The sequence below is a fragment of the Notechis scutatus genome, chromosome 1 (genome assembly GCF_049901735.1).
Source record: "Notechis scutatus isolate UNSWTSFEM ecotype Mainland chromosome 1, rNotScu1.2, whole genome shotgun sequence".
In the NCBI taxonomy this organism is placed as follows: domain Eukaryota; kingdom Metazoa; phylum Chordata; class Lepidosauria; order Squamata; family Elapidae; genus Notechis; species Notechis scutatus.
In genome coordinates, this window is record NC_142009.1 from 200,976,866 (window position 1) to 200,996,725 (window position 19,860).

Here is a 19,860-nt window from a genome sequence, read left to right on the forward strand (position 1 = left end):
ATCTAATAATATATTTTGTCAACTGTGTACAAAATGATATTGTGCAAGATGGATGATTGAAATCCATCTGCATTCTATATGCCAGGGTCCACAGCAGTAGTTTTGCATTAAAATAGAACAAGTAAATTAGTCAGCAGAACTGCAGAGTCAGCAGGTTAGTCACCAGCCTTCAAAATCATAGTTATATAACTGACAGAGAAAGGGGGGAAAGTATTTTAAAAGGCATTATTGTATAGATCTGCAATGTTTGTTTTTCTATGTCAGTAGCGTAACAATTGAAATAAGGCATACTGTATGACACAAAATTTAAAATATAAAATGCAAGATTAAAATATGTACAAGTTAAACAGATCTTGCCCAGAAACTGGCAACATTAATTGTGTTGTGTTGGTTGTCATGAGGTCCTCAAGTATGCACTGATCAGGATAATCTGCAATGATATTGGGACAAAGAATTCAATACTGGTCTTATACCACTCAGTGGAATAATTATCTGGACTAGATGCGTTTCCTGGTTCATAGATATAGTATAACTATAATTTCTTGGAAAGATGAAGTTGCAGCTTAATTAAATGTACTTTTAGGAAAGATCTATACCATGTACAAATGTATTAAATGCTTTCTCAATGGTGTGATACAGTTGAGAATAAAAATTAAAATCTGCTAATTTATAGAGTCAGAATTATTACTGCAGTATTCTTTAAAAAATCATATGAGAGACACTGTTGTTCAGTACTTTAGAAAGAAAACACTTGTTTATTAACTAAATAGTAAACCAAACATTTTTTTTACAATTTTCCAATACTTATTGATTAAATAATAAAGCAAACAAAAGACAAGAGGATTATCTCTTCCTCAAGGGTGACTGAAACTGTAATTCATTGTGTCCTCATTTAATCATAGGATGCCTCTTTTTGATATGTCCATATATTATTATAGTTAAGAGCTGTGCAACTATAAATGTGTTTTATTTTCTGCCTACAGCATGAATATAAGCAAGATTATAATGAATGGTATAAAGGTCTTGGTTGGAGCCCTGCTGGGTCATTGGATATTGAGAAGTCCAAGAAAGCCACTGAAATTGCTAGTGATACCAAATATCGCCAGCATCCAAGTGCTTTCCCATTTAAGAAGCTGACTGATTCAATGGATATGGAACTCGCCAAGCACAATGCTAATGTTATGAATAAGGTGACTGTTTCTTTTCTGAGTGCAAATAATGGCATATGCTACATCCCACTTTACCCCTCTAGCATTACTTAAGCAAAAGAGCCTCAGCAGATTGTAGATGCATGTTATGAGTGGTAGAGATTTTGTAAAAACCACTGAACAATTCCTAGCAGATTTTTATTTTATAGGACATAATTATTTGTTAGCTGATTTCTCAACTTAATGGCATCTGTTAGTGGTATATGTTAGCAGTATTTTTGAATTAATGTTGTCATTCTCACTTGTTACTTAAACGGACTTTGTGTGTCCCTAAAAGGGTTTATGCAGATGAAATTTGTGAGGTGTTATATAGAGAAAAAAGCTAATTTATGGCCAGAAGATCATCCCAAGCTCATTATTAAATATAGGTCATCTAGGACATATAAATATATTTCCTTTTCAGAGTACCTGCACACACTTTCAATTTTATATTAGAATTTTATTTTAAAATCAGACTCACATATGCATATTGGTAGAACTGTCCACATGCCAACATTATTGTCTATGAATGCATTTATGGATCTTTATTGTTTTCTTCTCTAATAGCGTGCATACATAAATGCATGGGAGAAAGATAAGATGACGATTCATGTCATGCCAGATACACCAGATATTATGCTGGCTAAAGCAAATAAGTTTAATTACAGCCAGGTAAGAAAATATTCAAGCATGTGTTTTAGTAACTAGCCTTCATCATGTTGGTTATATTATCCCGAATGAAATGATTCCTTCGTTAAAAATGTAAAAAAATGTCAATTTTTGGCATTGCTGTTTCTTGAAACTCTGATTTGAAGCAAATCAAAAGATTTCTTGTGAGGCAAAAACACGAAAGAGAAAAAAGCTAAGTCTTATACTAATATTATTAAACGTTAGCAGGGCTTTCACAACTACTGAGATAACAGAATGCTGGACTAGACAGATGTTTGCAGAATCTAAAAAAAAAGTCATATTACTTTGTTTAATTAAAAAAAACATTTGAAGATAATATGTTCCTCAAATAACAGACAATATTTGAGGAAAGCTAAGGCATTACTAGGCAGGTTTCTTAGGGATTTTCCCATTGCTGTCACAAGATTAGATTTCTCCATGAGGAATAGCATATATGGGGTGTGTTTCAATTTTAGGACTGGGTTGTAAATGTTTAATTTATTCAAATTGCTTTCCTTCTTTTTAATCCATGCTACTTTTTCATGCTAGAAACTGTACAAAGTTGGATTGGAAGAAATGTTGAAGAAGGGTTATGATCTCACTACTGAAGCCATATCAGTGAAAGCAGCTAAAGCATCCAGAAACATTGCTAGTGATGTAAGTTATCTTGTAAATTCTCTCTGATATCATACCTTAGTGTTGAGGTAATTCCCTGTTAGGAGAATGAGTGCACACAGGGAGACGTAGTGAGAGTAGTGAAGAATAACACACACACAGCACACAGCCACACTGTATAGTAAAATGTAGGTTTTTACTTCCAGTAAAACGGGTAAGCAAAGTTCAACAAAACAGTCCAAGTCATTCACAGTTAAAGCAGTCAGTTTTCAGTCCAGGGATAATCCAAATAACAAAGTCCAGTATCAAAAACAGTTCAGTAACAGACTTACATCAACGATCAGCAACAGTCAATAGGAGGAACGACAACACTCTCAGCAACAACAGAATAGGACTACCCAGGTTTCTGACTCCATCTTATGGACGTTTGAGGAACCATGCCCAATTACAATTTTAGCATTCCCTTAAAGAGACAGTATTAAAATGTCTATCCTGGTTTATATATTTTCCAACCTAACTGTTAGGTGAACTTACATTCCTAACACTTAGGCTATGACTCTTTTTAATGTTGGGGTTTATTAATTTCCACTGCCCACTAAGTAAGAAACCTGTATTTCTCTCATGTGGGTCCTTGAGCGGGATTTTCCATTGTGTCACTGAAACACAGACTTTATTAATGTGCCCTGGGGTCTTAATCAAGCATCTTTATATTTAAGGCAGGGGTAGATGAACCCAGTTTTCAGGGGGGTGGGGCTGGCCTGTAGTCTTTTATAGTTATAATATATTGATATACATTGATATATATATATATATATATATATATATATATATATATATATATATATATATATATATATATATATATAACTACACACACACACACACACACACACACACACACACACACACACACACTTTGTCCTTCCTATAAGATTCAACTTTGATAAAGCTTTGCACTAAAAAAAAATTGAGCTATGTCCAGACCATTTCTTTACAAGTAAATTATACAGAAATCTGTAGAGACTTACTCGGTTTGTGTACATAAATATGTAACCCCAGTGAACATGTTAGATATTGTCATGCCCCTGTCAGAATCTGATTCCGAGGAGGAGGCCAAGCAGCTGACAGGGAGTGGGAGTGTGGCTCCGTTGGTTGTGGAAGAAACTGAGGAAAGGCAAAGTCTGGCTGGGAAGAGCAGGGGAGAGGTAGAACAAGGCAGAAGAAATTTGGAGGAAGACCCAGGCCCACCCCCTCTTCATCCTAGGGCATGCAGGGAGGAACAGAGAAGGGAGCAACATGAGTTGCGTGGCTTATGGGGGAAGAAAGGGCCCTGATTCTCTCCATTACCTGCAGTTGGGAAGTATTTAAAAAGGGAAAGTGCACACAGCCAACTGTTGAGAGCAAATCGTGAATTATCTGGCATTGTCGAGAGTTATCTGGGTTCCTGGCATCTTTCCAACTGTGTGTGTTCTGCTGGCCTTTCAAGCCTGCAATTCCTTCTCCTGCCCTGTCAAGTTAATTACAACAGCGTGGTTTGTGTGGATTTTTATTTACAGTTTGTATGTACTTTGTTTTCGGATTGAATTCCCTCCACTTAAAGACTGTTCTTGGGAGAGTTTTTTTTCTCCAGCCGAACGTAACCTGGACATTGGGAGCAAAATTCGAGGTACTAAAGGGACTCTTCTTACTGATGTGACTGTGTTGCCTTTGTGCCATGCCCTGGGTCATCACAGATATACTTCTTAATCTGACACACAATAAATTTGGGTCTGCAAATTATTGCTGATGTTGACTTTTTCTCAATCTTTCTATTCTTTTTTTAATTTTAGTACAAGTACAAAGAAGGTTATCGCAAGCAACTCGGCCATCATATTGGAGCTCGCAGTATAGAAGATGATCCTAAAATGTTGCATTCTATGAATGTGGCCAAGATGCAGAGTGAGAGGGAATACAAGAAAGTTTTTGAGAAGCTGAAGACCAAGTACATCAGTCCTGTGGATATGCTGTCAGTCTTGGGGGCAAAGAATTGCCAGAAGCTGGTCAGCGATATTGATTACCGTAATTATTTGCACCAGTGGACATGCCTCCCAGATCAAAATGATGTCATCCATGCCAGGAAGGCCTATGAACTACAGAGTGATGTAAGCCGCATATTTCAACTACTTCATTTGATAAAACTATACTGACTATGCAGGCTGGAAGTCTTTCCCTGTCTATTATTTATCCTATTACCAATTAATGATCCTGCTTCTGTCTTCTGCATTCCTTACTGAGATCTGAAAACGCATGTTTTATTTTCTTATTACTCTTCTGCATTCTCTGTGTCCGTAACTTAGAGTAATTGCAGACTCTGATATCCAATTTACATTTCCCTGTTCCTCTATTAACTTGGTAAGGTTGTGTTGTTGTTTTTAATTTCCTGAACGTCTCTTTTCCTTGCAAAGGGATTTCTTTTTTAAAGTCCAAGTCTGTCTTTTTCTTCTCAACCATTGCTCTCAGTATCTAAATCTGGAAAAATTATGAAAGAAAACTATGCAGAGATGGCATTTTGAAGAAAATATATGGCATCCGTTAGTAAAATATGGGCCTAGTACAGGAAAGCAAGAACGTATAAAAAACACACACCAGGATATACTAAAAAGTTGGACTAAGAGGAAGGGAAGAGGAAACAGTGTCTGGTTTTCAATATTCTGTTGTTATACTCTTTATATTATAAAGGAGTGTTCTTGTATCTCTTGTGGCCTGACATAAAAATACGTTTCTAACCTTAAATCCTACTTTGCACTTGTATTCATAATCCACCAAGATATATTACAGAGTCCTAAATCAAAGAGGCATCATTGGATGAGACAAAAATATGTACAAAATTCTAGTTCAGTAAGTAAGGAACAAAACACCTTCAGAGATTTTGTAACATAGAATGGTGGCTTCTTTTTTCCCCCCTGCCAGCTTGCATATAAATCTGATCTCGAATGGCTTAAAGGCATTGGATGGAATACATTGGGATCTCTCGAGTCGGAAAAGAACAAGAAAGCTTCTGAGATTCTGAACGAAAGAACTTATCGTCAACATCCAGACACAATTAAATTCACAAGCATTCCTGATTCAATGGAAGTTGTTCTGGCAAAGGAAAACTCAAAGCATAGAAGTGATGTGAGTGCTTCTCAATTTGAGGGTTTTTGCCGCGTGGGGAGACAGTCAACCACATACAAACAGCTTGAAAGTGGGAGAGGGGAGAAATCAGTAGATTCCGCAGTATAACGTAGTTGTTTGATTCCATCCTTGAACCTATATTTCTTCAAAAGTAAGTTACATTCAAGTAAACTGAAGATAGTTTAGAAATTTGTTTTTAGAACTGTAGCTCTCTTTAATAAATTGCAGTTAAGATCCCCTGATCAACAGAATTTGCTTCCAAGTAAATAAGAATAAAATTTTATGATGGTAAATATATTTAAAAAATAAAACTTAGTGTAGGAAGAATGAAGTTGCTCATTGGATTTATTCAGAAAAATGATATTTTTTTGTAAGTTTGATTTCAGTTTTCTTCTAAAAAATAATATAAATGAGCATCTTTGAGGATATAATGAACTTTACTTAATGTAAAGATGAAACAAAAGAATCTCTTTTGCCTAACCATTCCACTTTGTAGATAGGTTATGAAGAAGGAACCTTCTAGCAGCATTTTCATAACTATTTCTTCTGCATGCTCAGAAAAAACTCATAATGTTTTTCATTATCTGAGTACATATTTTACTGTGCTGGGAAAGGTCATATTGTATATAATTATTTTTTTATCACTGAAACATATTGATTCAGTCTTTGTTTTTGCTTTCTAGAGACTTTACCGAGAAGCTTGGGACAAAGATAAGACTCAGATTCATATCATGCCTGACACTCCTGAGATTGTGTTGTCCAGAATCAACTTAGTTAACTTGAGTGATGTAAGTTTGATACTGGTTTGATTACAGAAGCAAACATTTAGTGTTGCACGAGTGTTGAACTCCTAACTTTCATTGGTTCTCTTCCTAGAAACTCTATAAATCAGGATTGGAAGAATTGAAAAGGAAAGGCTATGATCTTCCACTTGATGCCATACCGATCAAGGCAGCAAAAGCATCTAGAGAAATAGCCAGTGAAGTAAGGAACTCTGTTATGTGTTTTAAGGAAAAATGGCATGCGGTCTTTTGTTAAATCTTTCTCTTATTTGGTATCTGAGGAAGGGTAAACTGAGGCCCTAGCATACTTTTTAAAGGCCTCTGAAAGCAATCCATTCACTCTTAAGGACTCAGAGTCTGATTCTTGATGGAGAAGTAAATGAATATCTTGCATATCATAACTGGTCTTTGATTTCCACAGGGGCTTTGTTTCAGTTTTGTCTCCCATTGGCATGATGGCGCCAATCCTTGGTTTATATGTATGACCACCACATACCCCGCTTTTTAATATAGTCTCATTTATCAATTAAGTTGCTAATTAGTCCTTGTGAGATTTTTCAATAGAGAGTGATATATGCTATAATCATTATCTTCTATTTACATAAAATAATTTAAGGTAGCATTTTAATTAAAGGTATTAAATTTAAAGGTATTAAATTTCCTGCTGGACTAACCATTTTCAATTTTGAATGCTCATCTGATTAATGAAAATGAACTGGTGATTTTTAACCCTTTTTGAAAATCATAAGCAGGGAATTCTAAACCCCTTTCTTATAACTTAATACTGCTTCAAATCATTCTTCACTTAGAAGGCGTATATTTGAGATAGGCAACTGTATCAACTGAATAATGAATGAATGCATGAATAAACAAACAAATGAATACTAATCTCACATATCTTTTATTGCTAAGAAAAAATATTAACCTGTTTTACTATTTAGATTAATAATTTCATCATTAAAATAAATAATATGAAGTCCACTTTAGTTTTCATTTTTGAAAACTAATAGGCAATTAAGGAATATGAAATGTAAATAAAAATGTACTACGGACTAAAAGGAAATCCTATTTTGATAAATATATAAAAGTAGAATTTTTCATATAAACAAACCAAATTTCCCCCCATAATTCTTTAATATGTTAGCAATGTTACTGGAATTCAAAGAAACACCCTAAATCATCCCCTCAAGGATGATTAAACACGCTCCATACATATACTCCTTTAGGTACAGAAACCATCTGGGTGATTTTGGGCCAGTTCCACTCTTCCATCCCTAGACTGGAAAGTTCAAAAGCATCTACTTATTAACCTGCACTGGGTTAGCATAGTGATACTCTATGATGTACTCATTAAATAAGACCTTTAAGAAGGAGCCAAGTCTCAGAGTTGTGAGACTCGGTTGGGTTCATTAGTTGGAGCCTTGACATACAGATCTTTCAGCTGAGAGACACCTCTGGATGTTACCCAGTCATGTTGGAACTCAGCACGTGATCAAATTGACTGAAAAAAGATTTCAGTTTAGCACATTTAGTTATATGAGGAACTAGATAAAAGGGTATTTTTCCCCCTCTCTCTCTTTCTCTCCTGTACAGTATAAATACAAAGAGGCATACCGTAAACAGCTTGGTCACCACATTGGAGCTCGCAGTATAGAAGACGATCCTAAAATGTTGCATTCTATAAATGTGGCCAAGATGCAGAGTGAGAGGGAATACAAGAAAGTTTTTGAGAAGCTGAAGACCAAGTACATCAGTCCTGTGGATATGCTGTCAGTCTTGGGGGCAAAGAATTGCCAGAAGCTGGTCAGCGATATCGATTACCGTAATTATTTGCACCAGTGGACATGCCTCCCAGATCAAAATGATGTCATCCATGCCAGGAAAACGTATGACCTTCAAAGTGATGTAAGTGGCATTTTAACAACTTTGTAAATGTAAAGCCATGCTTAATAGAAGCTAACCACCTTCTTCAGCTCAGCGTTAGCTGTGTTCTAAGAAGAACCATTATGGATCACTCAGTTTGTTTGAATGAATTTCACTGTTACATTGTTTCTCAAAGTTTAGAGATGTTTTAAGAAGCAGTAGCATTAATAAAATGTTGAATAATAAAATGGAAAAATGAATAACGTTTCCTTCCTACAGATTAATTATAAATCAGACCTTGAGTGGCTCAGGGGTATTGGCTGGTCTCCTAGTGGTTCTTTGGAAGCAGAGAAGAATAAAAGAGCTTCTGAGATCTTGACTGACCATGGATATAGGCAGCACCCTGCTACCTTCGCTTTTACCAGCCCTATTGATTCCTTACCTTTGGCTTTGGCAAAACATAACTCTGAAATTATGAATCGGGTAAGTTTTATCTATGATCCTTTCTTTAAATACACACACACACAAACACACACACCCTACACTTTGATGGAATAATATTGTCTTCTGTAATAAGACTTCAAAGTAGGTTATATAGTTGCTCTACTAAAGTTTTAAAGATGCATATCAGTATATAATGCACCTTAAAGATGCATTGACTTTAGTTGGCTTTTTAGAGTTGAGGGGAAAGTTCAGAAGACACAACAAAGCATTTCTTAGTTTTAGGTCAAAATATGTTCTTTAGAACAGTATGGGAGCTTAACAGAACTCATCAGAAATGGCCTTGGAAACCTATTAAATACCTCATTATTGATTAATTCCTGATGAAGAAATTCCTTGATAAAGAGGTTAGGATTTTATTTGCGCAACAAGATTGTCACAAATATGGAATCTATTTATATTCATCTTATTTACAACCCTGGCTTTAAAAATGAACACATTAAAAATTAAGTAATTCTTTCTCATCTATTTTTGGATCTAGCCCAATCTTAGACACTTGACTGCTGTCTGTATCCTGTAATTATAATGATCGTAATTAACAATATGAAATGGGTTTCATAATATCCATCCACAACACATAATTAGAACTGATCCTATATTTCAGTTTTAATAAACCACTGATTATTTTATTGTGCTTTTTTTTAGCGTATGTATGTTGATGCTTGGAATAAAGATAAAACCACTATCCATATTATGCCTGATACTCCTGAAATTCTACTGTCGCAACAGAACAAAATCAACTTCAGTGATGTAAGTGGATTTCTATTTGTCAAATCTATGAGAAGGGATGGGGAAAAAATGCCCTCAGAAACACTAAAGCGATATTTGCCCTCCATTTAGAAACTGTACAAACTGTCATTGGAAGAGGCCAAGAAGAAGGGGTATGATCTTCGGATAGATGCAATTCCTATCAAGGCTGCTAAAGCATCCAGAGATATTGCAAGTGAGGTATGTAGTTACATGAAATGATACAAACCACAATTTTTTATTTGATTGCAATGTTACCTATAATTTTAGACTTTTCCTTTGCAGCAAGAATTGGATTTTTTGAGGCTTGGTTGATTATGCAAATTATTTTGCAAGTGCTACAAATGTTCAGGATATATTTAAATGGACTAAATAGTTTTCCTTGGAAGTATTGATAGTATGGGCATTTAATTTTTCAGCCAAAATAACTACAAAGATAAATGGAGCATATCTTCACCAGCCTGATTCAATTACTCCATGGTTTGTTTTTTTTAATGTAAATTTTATTTGGGTTTTCACAAAAAACATAATATAAATAAAACATCTTTTTTTGAGAATAGCAAGATTCCGGGTTATCACTTCTTCATACAGACACAAACTCAATTTCATGTTCATCTTTGTGTTCTATTCCATGTCTTATTACTGTTTAACTTTTTCTACATAGTTTTTCCCCTCCTTTTATTTTCTCAACTTTATTTTTAATTATCTCATTTTTCAATTCAAATAATTATATTTGTACTTTTGTCTGTCCTGTTCCAATTTCATGTTATCTTTTCTCCTTAAACGAATTTTCCCCTGTAGTTACTAATTGGACTATGACACCTTTATATCTCTTAATTTTGCCCACTCAACTCTTATTTAAACTTCAATTTATACCTTTAAGATTATAACATTCAATATAATACATAACTTTCAATCGTATTCTGCTTGGCACATTCTTAAAATACACACTATATTCTTAAAAAATTATATATATATGTAAATAAAACACTCATTCCATTCCAATTCAATTCTATCGTTAATATTCATTAAAATCTTAACATTTTTAACATTTCTTTTCAATTGAATATCATACTTCCTTGTGAACACTTATAAACTTTCCATAATTAATTCTTTTTTCCCCATATTTCTCTTCACTTATATTTTTATAAATCATTAATAATAATTAAAGTTCCCATCCTTTCCTAATTTCATTCTCTCATTCACTTTATTTCATTTATTTATTAACAAACATTCCACTGCATTACAATAAATATTTTATCCATCATTTTAGTCATCATATTTTCTGAAATTATTTTTATTTCTAATATAACAATACTATCTTATGTACCTTTGCAGAATCCCTTTTTCAATTAAATTTTCACCCATTATCTCTAAACAGGCTTATATTTTCAATCCTTATACCTTTTCCCTGTTTCTCTATATCTTGTTTCTGTCTTTTATAACTTCTTTTCCTTTCCTTCTTCCCCCACTTCTTCTCCCTCCCCTTTTTACCCCCTTGTCTCTCTACTTCTACTTCTCTCTTCTGTAATCCCCTCTTCTGTTGCTTTCTAGTATTGTAATTATATTTCAAACTATTCTTTTTTGGGGTTGTTTTTTCCCCCCTTTCTTTTTTTCCCCCCACATAAAATTACTTGATCATTAAAGATGGCTTCTTTTTTGTCCCAATCTTCTTGTTCTACAAGCGTTTCTTGTTGTTTCTCATCATTCCAGATCTCCATTTCTAAGAATTGAAATATGAAGCCAAAAGAAATTCTTCTTTCTTGTGCGTCTTCTTTCTGCTTTTTAAGTTCCATTTTCAGTTCTTCTAAAAGTGATGCCATTTTAAACACTTTTAAACAACCACCCTATTGATTTTAGGCATTTAAATGCAATAGCCAAAAATCCAAAAACCACCAAGTAATCCAAATAATCCAAAGCTGTTTCTTCTTGCTTCTTTCTTCCACTTTCTGTTCCTGGGGTACTATTATTTTGTTACAAAGTTTCAGTTAGAATGTATCTTTTAGGAATCTTGTTAAGGTTTCACTGTAAATTCCTTTTAGTTCCAGGCAGTTTCCTCCATTTTTCCAGATCCTGCCCTTTTATTCTTTTTCTCTCCTTTCCTGCTTTTAAAATTTTTTAAGTATCCAAAAATCTTTGTTATCCCTTTGACATTTTATTTTCAGCTTAAATGCCTATTAATGTCAAAGTGGATTTTTGTCAATTTCTTACTTAAGTCTCTTAGCTGTCAGTATAAGGAAGGGAAGAAAAAAAAGCCAAATCCTTTCCCTTCCCTCTCTCCTTCGCTGCTTCAAAGTCTTCTTTGGGAACAATGTTATTTTTTATAGTTTAAATTCCAGGGTACCTTACATTGTTGCTTTTTCAGTTTAACCCAGTCAACCAAAACTTTCTCTTCTTATCTTCCTCCTGCATATTCTTTTCCGGTCGAGTTCTTCTTTGAGGTGGCCATTTCTGACCACCACTGCAACCGCCTTCGGGAAAGGAAGTAATGGCCAGCTGGGGAGGAGAGATGCGGCTCTCCTCGACCCTGCTGGCAGTCTCCCCCCTCTTCACCACCTCTACGGGGTGGCTTAGCCCCGAAACCAGCCGGCTTGGGGCGCTCTGACGGCGAGCACGGATCGAAGCCGCGCACGATTGCGGATTTCAGTCCGTCGCCGAAGGAGCTCAAACCGGAAGTCCAATTACTCCATGATTTTTCATCTCTCTCTGTGGATATATATTAGAAACTAGTAATAGCAACCTAGAAAATGAAATGAAGGTATGAAACATTGGAATTAATTATATTTTCTCCTTGTAAATTTGCCAAAGATTGAAAAAGTGAACATGAACCCAAACCCAGATATAAAAATCTAAGTAGTTTGGTACAAACAATCTGGATAAAGTTGCAAATATGTACAATACTTGATTTAAACTCTTCTAGGTCTTAGGAAACCCAGGATAAGTAACCATTATGTTTTAAACTGCTTGTTATTGTTATCAACAGTACAAGTACAAAGAAGGTTATCGCAAGCAACTCGGCCATCATATTGGAGCTCGCAGTATAGAAGATGATCCTAAAATGTTGCATTCTATAAACGTAGCTAAGATGCAGAGTGAGAGGGAATATAAGAAAGTTTTTGAGAAATTGAAGACCAAATACAGCAGTCCTGTGGATATGCTGTCAGTCTTGGGGGCAAAGAATTGCCAGAAGCTGGTCAGCGATATTGATTACCGTAATTATTTGCACCAGTGGACATGCCTCCCAGATCAAAATGATGTCATCCATGCCAGGAAGGCCTATGAACTACAAAGTGACGTAAGTTGTGATGGATTTTAACTTCACTGAAACTTATCTCTGAGAATAAATTTCTTGAGTTTTGGAAAAAGTTAACAAGATTTGGTTCATTAAAATATGTTTAGCTTGGAAAATATTTCTAAAAATATTTGAAGAAACACTCAGTAATATTTGTACTTCCAAAATTCTGTCCCTTCATTGACTTTTTATATTACTTAAGTTGAAGTCAGAAAATTAATAGAACCTTAATGTTAGAATAAGGGTGTGCAATATTCAAGTGCTGGGCTTATTGACTGAAAGGTTGGAAGTTCAAGACTAAGTATTGCATGAAGAAATGAACTTCTATTACTTCCTACATCCTACCAAGTTAGCGGTTCAAAAGCATATAAATGCAAATAAACAAACAGGCACCACATCGGTGGGAAAGTAACAGTGCCTTCAGTGTATATTCATGCCAGCCATATGACAATGGAAGCATCTTCAGACAATATTGGCTCTTCTGCTATAAATTGGAGATGAGCATCACCCCTTAGAGTTGGATATGGCTGGCAGGGATATCATTAACCTTTTTTTTTAACCTTCCATATATAAATATGGAAGAGTCTAACTGGGGCCCCCAACATGACACCTGGCATATGCTGCAAGGTTCCCTGATTCTTTTAATATTTTTTAACCAAAAACACATTATTTAAGTTAAAAAATAATGAGAAGCTAGTGGAGAGCAAATCATGCTTTCTAAAAAATGCTTCAGAGTATCTGATCAATTTGTAATTTAAGGGATGGAATTTTTCTGTTGTGGCAATTTTCTTTTGCTTTGATGTCAAAAGACATTCACAGTAGTAATCGTGTGTGATCACAACCTTGTCTTAATGTTTCAAATCTGAACATCGCCTAAAACAGTTGGGGATCACAAGTCTAAAACAAGTTTAGTTTTATAAATGCATAAATGGAGTGTTATTAGAAACTTGTAATTGTGACAATATTGTAATATCTAATTTAGCCATTCTTCTTGGGTTTGTAAAAAAAGAAATTGGGAAAATGTTTTAGCTCAGCTGAAAAAAACTAAACCCAGAAATTATTGGTTTCTGTTTTCTTAATAAGGACCCTTATCTCTGGCATTTGCTAAATCAAGAGTTGATGATTTAGCATTTTATTTTAAATGGTGATGTTAGGTGATGTTATTAGAGAATAAAAGATACTCATATTGAAGACAATTGTGATTACAAGGGTGTGGGGAGGTGATGGGATATATTTTAAAGGAAGTATAAAGACAGCTGTTGTGTTAATACACACAATAGTGAGTTTCAATTCATAAACTGTCTTAAAAGAGAAGAAATAAAATTCAATGATTAAAGCACTTAATTGAGGACCATAAAAACTATAAGGCACGTGAACCTGGTGTAATAGATAAAACTTTGGACTGTTAGGCCTTCAGTTCTGACTAAGTACCCTTTTCAATGTTCTGCTTCACAGAATTACTACAAGTCTGATCTTCAATGGTTGAAAGGTATTGGGTGGGTCCCAATTGGTTCCTTGGATAATGAAAAAGCCAAGAAAGCTGGAGAGATCCTAAGCGAAAAGTTGTATCGTCAGCCTCCAGACAAATTCAAGTTTACAAGTGTGACAGATTCTCTAGAAATACTTTTGGCCAAGCATAATGCAGAAAATATGAATAAGGTGAGCACTGGTGGTTTGTTTTAGATATATAACTTAGTATTAAAATAACATTTGTACAAGAAGCTTAAGAGATTGAATGTAATAATTAATATGGCAGTTTTAAACTTTGTACTGGCTTTTTGTTTAATATAAATATTATTTGTAATACTTTATTTAATTGTATATAATTAAATAATATGCATATAATTCACATGTACATATTAATTGTCATTGTTTTTCTATAAAGAATGTTTTTGAACATAAAGCATCCTTTGGATCTTAGGATTCTTTTATTTGATACTAGCAAATAGAATTAAAAGAATGATTTATTGAAGTCCTTATTAAAAACCTGCAAAGCTTCTATTTAAGCAACACTGCAAATACATCAAACTAGTTTTAAAGAAGTATCATTTTTCAAGACGTATGAAATCCGACAGGTACAGCATTTGTTAAATACAAAACCGTGATGCTGTTAATATCTTTGTAAAATCAATAATCCACTGCCTCATTTTTGTTTGATATACTTTAGAACTAAGGAGTGCTTTCTGATGTAAACTGCATTAATTATCAACACAGAACTGTAGAATGGGATGAAAGATGTGTGAAAGATGACAGCTGCAACTGCACATTTGCCTTTTTTGTATGCATTAGAACCTAGAATTTAGAATAACAGAATTGAAAGGGACCTTGTAGGTCATCTAGCCCAACCCCCTACTCAAGCAGGAGACTCTATACCATTTCTGACAAGTGGCTGTCCAGTCTCATCTTGAAAGCCTCCAGTGATGAAACACCTACAATTTCTGAAGGCAAGCTGAAGTTGCCTTCAGTGTTTCAGACATTGCATTGGTCATGGAATATATACAAAAAGAGGCAGGATTTTGATTGCACATTGAGGCCGCCATCTTGACTTTTTTTTTTTTTTACATCCTCTGAGAAACCCTGCTTGGTAATGGTATTTCTACTTGAGCTTTAAGAGCGATACAATGGGATTAGAGAAGGACCCAAGTTGATTTCATTCCAATACCCGTCTTACTTTCTTCCTTGTCCTCTTTTCACAGCGCTTGTACACTGAAGCTTGGGATAAAGACAAGACGCAAATTCACATAATGCCTGATACCCCCGAAATCACTTTAGCAAGACAGAACAAGATCAACTACAGTGAGGTGAGGTCACTGGTTTGAAGCTCTATCAAACATTCTCGTTATGATGTGCACCCTCCATATGAAGAGGGTTCTCTGGGAGAAGATAACTGATCGCCGAGGAAGAGCTGATCATCATCTGCAAATAGGGTACAGGGCTGAGGGAAGAGGGAGAAAGGATAGTAACAAAGGACAGATGCAGTGGGGTAAGAGAGAGAAGTCTGTGGGAATCCTTGTCGTAGCTCCAGCATTTTTCTCACTGGTAGTCTAAAAGGGGGTGTACAGTGTATGATCTACTAAAGCTATGGGCATGAACCTCACTCTCAAAACTTACTGTCAAGTTGTAATATCTAATGTACAGGTAAGGAGACTGATGACATTCTTGGATGTTTTATATCTGAACTAAACATTGCTGTTTCCCCTTTTTACTAAAATAACTTTAAAGAAGTTATTTAGTAAAGACTGTTAGACTGTTTGATTGTAAGATTCAGTCTGTTTACCTCTGTTATGGCATTGTTTACCAATAGGTAAAAACTGTACCTATTAATATTTTCTTTTTCTCTTTTTTAAAAAGAGTTTATATAAGCTTTCCATGGAAGAGGCAAAGAAGAAAGGGTACGACTTACGAATTGATGCAATTCCAATTCAGTCTGCCAAGGCATCCAGAATTATTGCTAGTGATGTAAGTCTTTATTTCTGTGGGAAGAAAATGAATTCATCAGTAGTTTTTGTTTTAAAACAAAATGAATTTCCTACCCTGGGGAACTTAAAATAAACCTGTTGTTCAAAACTTAAAATCAGAGAGTATTGCAATTAACAGAACACTTTCTCTGATATGAACTCTGGAGCAGCAGCCAGACTGAATGGAGCAGCTAAACTCAACCACCTGAATGTCTTAATAGAACTTATGAACAGATTGGTCACAGATTTTAAAAAATGGAAAGCTTCTCCAAAGGAACAGGAGTTATGTTACTTCATGCTAGTTTTGGAAGGTATTAGATGTTACATTTTCTTGGTTAGTGAAACAAACTATAGTTCCTACAGAGCTGTAGAATTAGCTTCTCAGGCAAATGGAACAGATTTTAACTCCAGGCAAAAAAGGCAGCATTTCTTGCTAGTAGACATAGGATTATATACTTTAATTTGAATTATCTTTTAATATTTGATTATAAAGTGTCAGTTGAAGTTCTTCAAGGAGTTAAAATTGGCAATAGTGTTGAATAGTTTAACTTTGCAAATTTTAACTTTGCTATAGTTCGGGCACGAAAAAGAAACATAAAGATATGTCTTACTGTATGCTTGTACATTTATTTCAGTACAAATACAAAGAAGGTTATCGCAAACAACTGGGCCATCACATTGGAGCTCGTAGCGTAGAAGATGATCCTAAAATGATGCATTGTATAAATGTAGCCAAGATGCAAAGTGAGAGGGAATACAAGAAAGTCTTTGAGAAACTGAAGACCAAATATAGCAGTCCTGTGGATATGCTGTCAGTCTTGGGGGCCAAGAATTGCCAGAAACTAGTCAGTGATATTGATTATCGCAACTACTTGCACCAGTGGACATGTCTACCAGATCAGAATGATGTCATCCATGCTAGGAAAGCTTATGATTTGCAGAGTGATGTAAGTATAATTTTGTCTTATACTAGTTGAAAGAGGGGCAATTACACTGTCTCTGGCACATTTGTGCCACATGCATGTACAAAATATGGATAGAAGTGGTGTTTAATTGTTTAATCCATGTTGTTATATGGATGAACTGAGATGACTCTTTATCCAGTCTGCTCTATTACTCCAGGGTCTTTTCCCTTTCTGAAGGTCCACATTAGAGCGTTAAACATGATTCTAAACAATGAAACAAGTGTTATTGGTGTCTTCTGGACTTTATATGTTGTTCTGTCCCAAAGGACAATGTTCTTCACATACTCATGGGACATATGCTTGAGTTTTATCTAAAACGGGACATTATTTTATTGGATAAAATTAGGAATCTCCTGGAAATGAATTGTACCTTGGACCTTTTTCATGGTATTCAAGGTTTTTATTTTGTTTTACATTTCCCTCAGCAGCAGGAATACAATGTGCCACAAGTGTCATTAGATCTAATTGTTTTTCCAAAAATTACGAGATTACCTTTCTAATGAAATTTTAATTCACAGAATTGCTACAAAACAGATCTTGAGTGGATAAGAGGCATCGGCTGGGTCCCTATTGGTTCACTGGATGTTGAGCGTGCTAAGAAAGCAGGAGAGATCCTGAGTGAAAAGATGTACCGCCAGCCTCCAGAGAATTTCAAATTTACCAGTGTGACAGATTCTCTAGAAATGGAATTGGCCAGGCATAATGCTGAAACCATGAACAAGGTGAATTCTGGCTATGCAACTGATAAATTAGCTTGTTTAATCATAGCAAATAATATTTGGTGTGATTCTAAATATAATTCAGAAAGTCAGTATTGTCCTCAAGTTTTTTCCATCATCACAGATTTCCATTCTGTAATTAGATAAATAAAATAATATGGCTATAAATGTATTAATTCTTGCTGGACAAAGTAGTTTATATTGCACATGAATCATAAGATAGTAATGAGTTTTATATAGTCTTCTGGTGCAAAGAATCTTTGAGCCTCTTTTTGGCATTGTTAACTTCCTATTTTGCTTGGATGACAATTTCCAGAATTTCCAGCCAGGATATTAATTGTGAAATTAATTTGTAAATATCAGGGATAAGACAATCTAATATAATACTGCGTTTCCCTGAAAATAAGGCCTAGCATGATTCTTCAGGATGCTCGTAATTTAAACCCTACCCCCAAAATAAGCAAGTTAAGATCATCAGCCAGACTGACTCATTTACTATATTTCCCTGAAAATAAGACCTAACTGGAAAATAAGCCCTAATGAATCTTTTAGAGGAAAAACTAATATAAGACTCAGTCTTATTTTCCTACAAAATTACACAAGGTATGGTGACAGAATAATAAACTTCATTCTTAGCAAACTTTTTAATTTAATTGCAAAGGTAAACCTCTGTCATAAGACCTAGATTACTAGAAGACTAATAAACAGCAGCTATCACTTTGGGTTTACTCTCTTTCCGATTCTGTTCTGCAGAGGCTGTATACTGAAGCTTGGGATACTGATAAACTCACAATCCATGTCATGCCTGATACACCGGAAATTGTCCTAGCAAAGTTCAACAAATTGAACTATAGCCAGGTGAGTATAAGGATGAATAAGATAAGAGCCACTGGAAGACTGGGTCTCCTTCAAGATTTACAAGCAATGGCAATGTTTACTTCAGGGTCTGGGGTCTAATTGGATTGTGTGGGGATCCAGTTTCCAATTTGCACCAGAACTTCCATCTAACATATCTGCTAAGGGATATGATGTTCTCTTTATTTCCAAGTGTAGCAGAAAAAACAACACAGCATAGCATAAAACCAAACATTTTTCTCCTCCCCAGAAATTGTACCGATTGGCCATGGAGGAAGCAAAGAAGGATGGCTATGATCTGCGTCTTGATGCCATCCCAATTCAAGCTGCCAAGGCTTCAAGAGCTATTGCCAGTGACGTAAGTGTCCATAAATAAGAATGGTTTTTAAAGAAAATGTTTTGAAAAATAGCTACTTGGCTCCATAAATATCAGTGGTTTTTAAAGTAAACTTTTTGAAAAACATCAAATCACTTGGTGCAATTTAAGAGCTGGTTGCTATCTATAAAGTCATAGATGGCATAGAGTCTGGTTACTTGACTCCCATAGTATCTGTCCAACCCGTTTTATCTGGTAGGGCTGGTGCACTCCAGGTTCCATTGATTTAGCAATGCTACTTATCGGGATCCTAGAAACAGTACCTACCCTCTGGAATATGATTCCCCTGACAATTGAACAGCCCCAACCCTACTAGACTTTGGAGGGCCTTAAAGACTTGGTTCTTCACTAGGCTTTTGGAGAGGAGAGGAGGATGCCCCTTTATTTTTGTTCTCCTCTGGGTTTATTTTCTTTGCCATTTTTGTCCTTTGCCTTGTGCTTGTCTTCTGTTTCTTTGTATTGTTCCCAATCATTAAAATGTTTTAACAATTGAAAACCACTTGGAGTTTCTGGAAGTCAGGAGGCATATGCTTTTAATATACTATACTATGTTTATATCATTTATATTATGGTAAAAGAACAAAATATAAAATCTTGATTATAGATTATGATCAAATAAATTCTTATTAAAATCAAAACTTGGAGATTTTTAAACAACAGATACCAAAAAAATAACCA

General features: G+C 35.0%; 1 protein-coding gene across 50 annotated transcripts in view; it reads left to right on the forward strand.

Annotated features, from left to right (window-relative positions):
* NEB (nebulin) overlaps nucleotides 1-19,860 on the forward strand; it is a 235,737-nt gene that overhangs the window by 76,453 nt on the left and 139,424 nt on the right. For all 50 annotated transcript variants that reach the window (XM_087949995.1, XM_087949996.1, XM_087949997.1 and 47 more), the window contains exons 64-82: nucleotides 984-1,190; nucleotides 1,755-1,859; nucleotides 2,406-2,513; nucleotides 4,301-4,612; nucleotides 5,421-5,624; nucleotides 6,308-6,412; nucleotides 6,501-6,608; nucleotides 8,000-8,311; nucleotides 8,549-8,752; nucleotides 9,416-9,520; nucleotides 9,611-9,718; nucleotides 12,501-12,812; nucleotides 14,265-14,468; nucleotides 15,506-15,610; nucleotides 16,161-16,268; nucleotides 16,903-17,214; nucleotides 17,751-17,954; nucleotides 18,705-18,809; nucleotides 19,057-19,164. In XM_087949995.1, coding sequence (XP_087806121.1) covers nucleotides 984-1,190; nucleotides 1,755-1,859; nucleotides 2,406-2,513; nucleotides 4,301-4,612; nucleotides 5,421-5,624; nucleotides 6,308-6,412; nucleotides 6,501-6,608; nucleotides 8,000-8,311; nucleotides 8,549-8,752; nucleotides 9,416-9,520; nucleotides 9,611-9,718; nucleotides 12,501-12,812; nucleotides 14,265-14,468; nucleotides 15,506-15,610; nucleotides 16,161-16,268; nucleotides 16,903-17,214; nucleotides 17,751-17,954; nucleotides 18,705-18,809; nucleotides 19,057-19,164 — 3,336 coding nt within the window. The remainder of the gene's footprint in view (nucleotides 1-983; nucleotides 1,191-1,754; nucleotides 1,860-2,405; nucleotides 2,514-4,300; nucleotides 4,613-5,420; nucleotides 5,625-6,307; nucleotides 6,413-6,500; nucleotides 6,609-7,999; nucleotides 8,312-8,548; nucleotides 8,753-9,415; nucleotides 9,521-9,610; nucleotides 9,719-12,500; nucleotides 12,813-14,264; nucleotides 14,469-15,505; nucleotides 15,611-16,160; nucleotides 16,269-16,902; nucleotides 17,215-17,750; nucleotides 17,955-18,704; nucleotides 18,810-19,056; nucleotides 19,165-19,860) is intronic.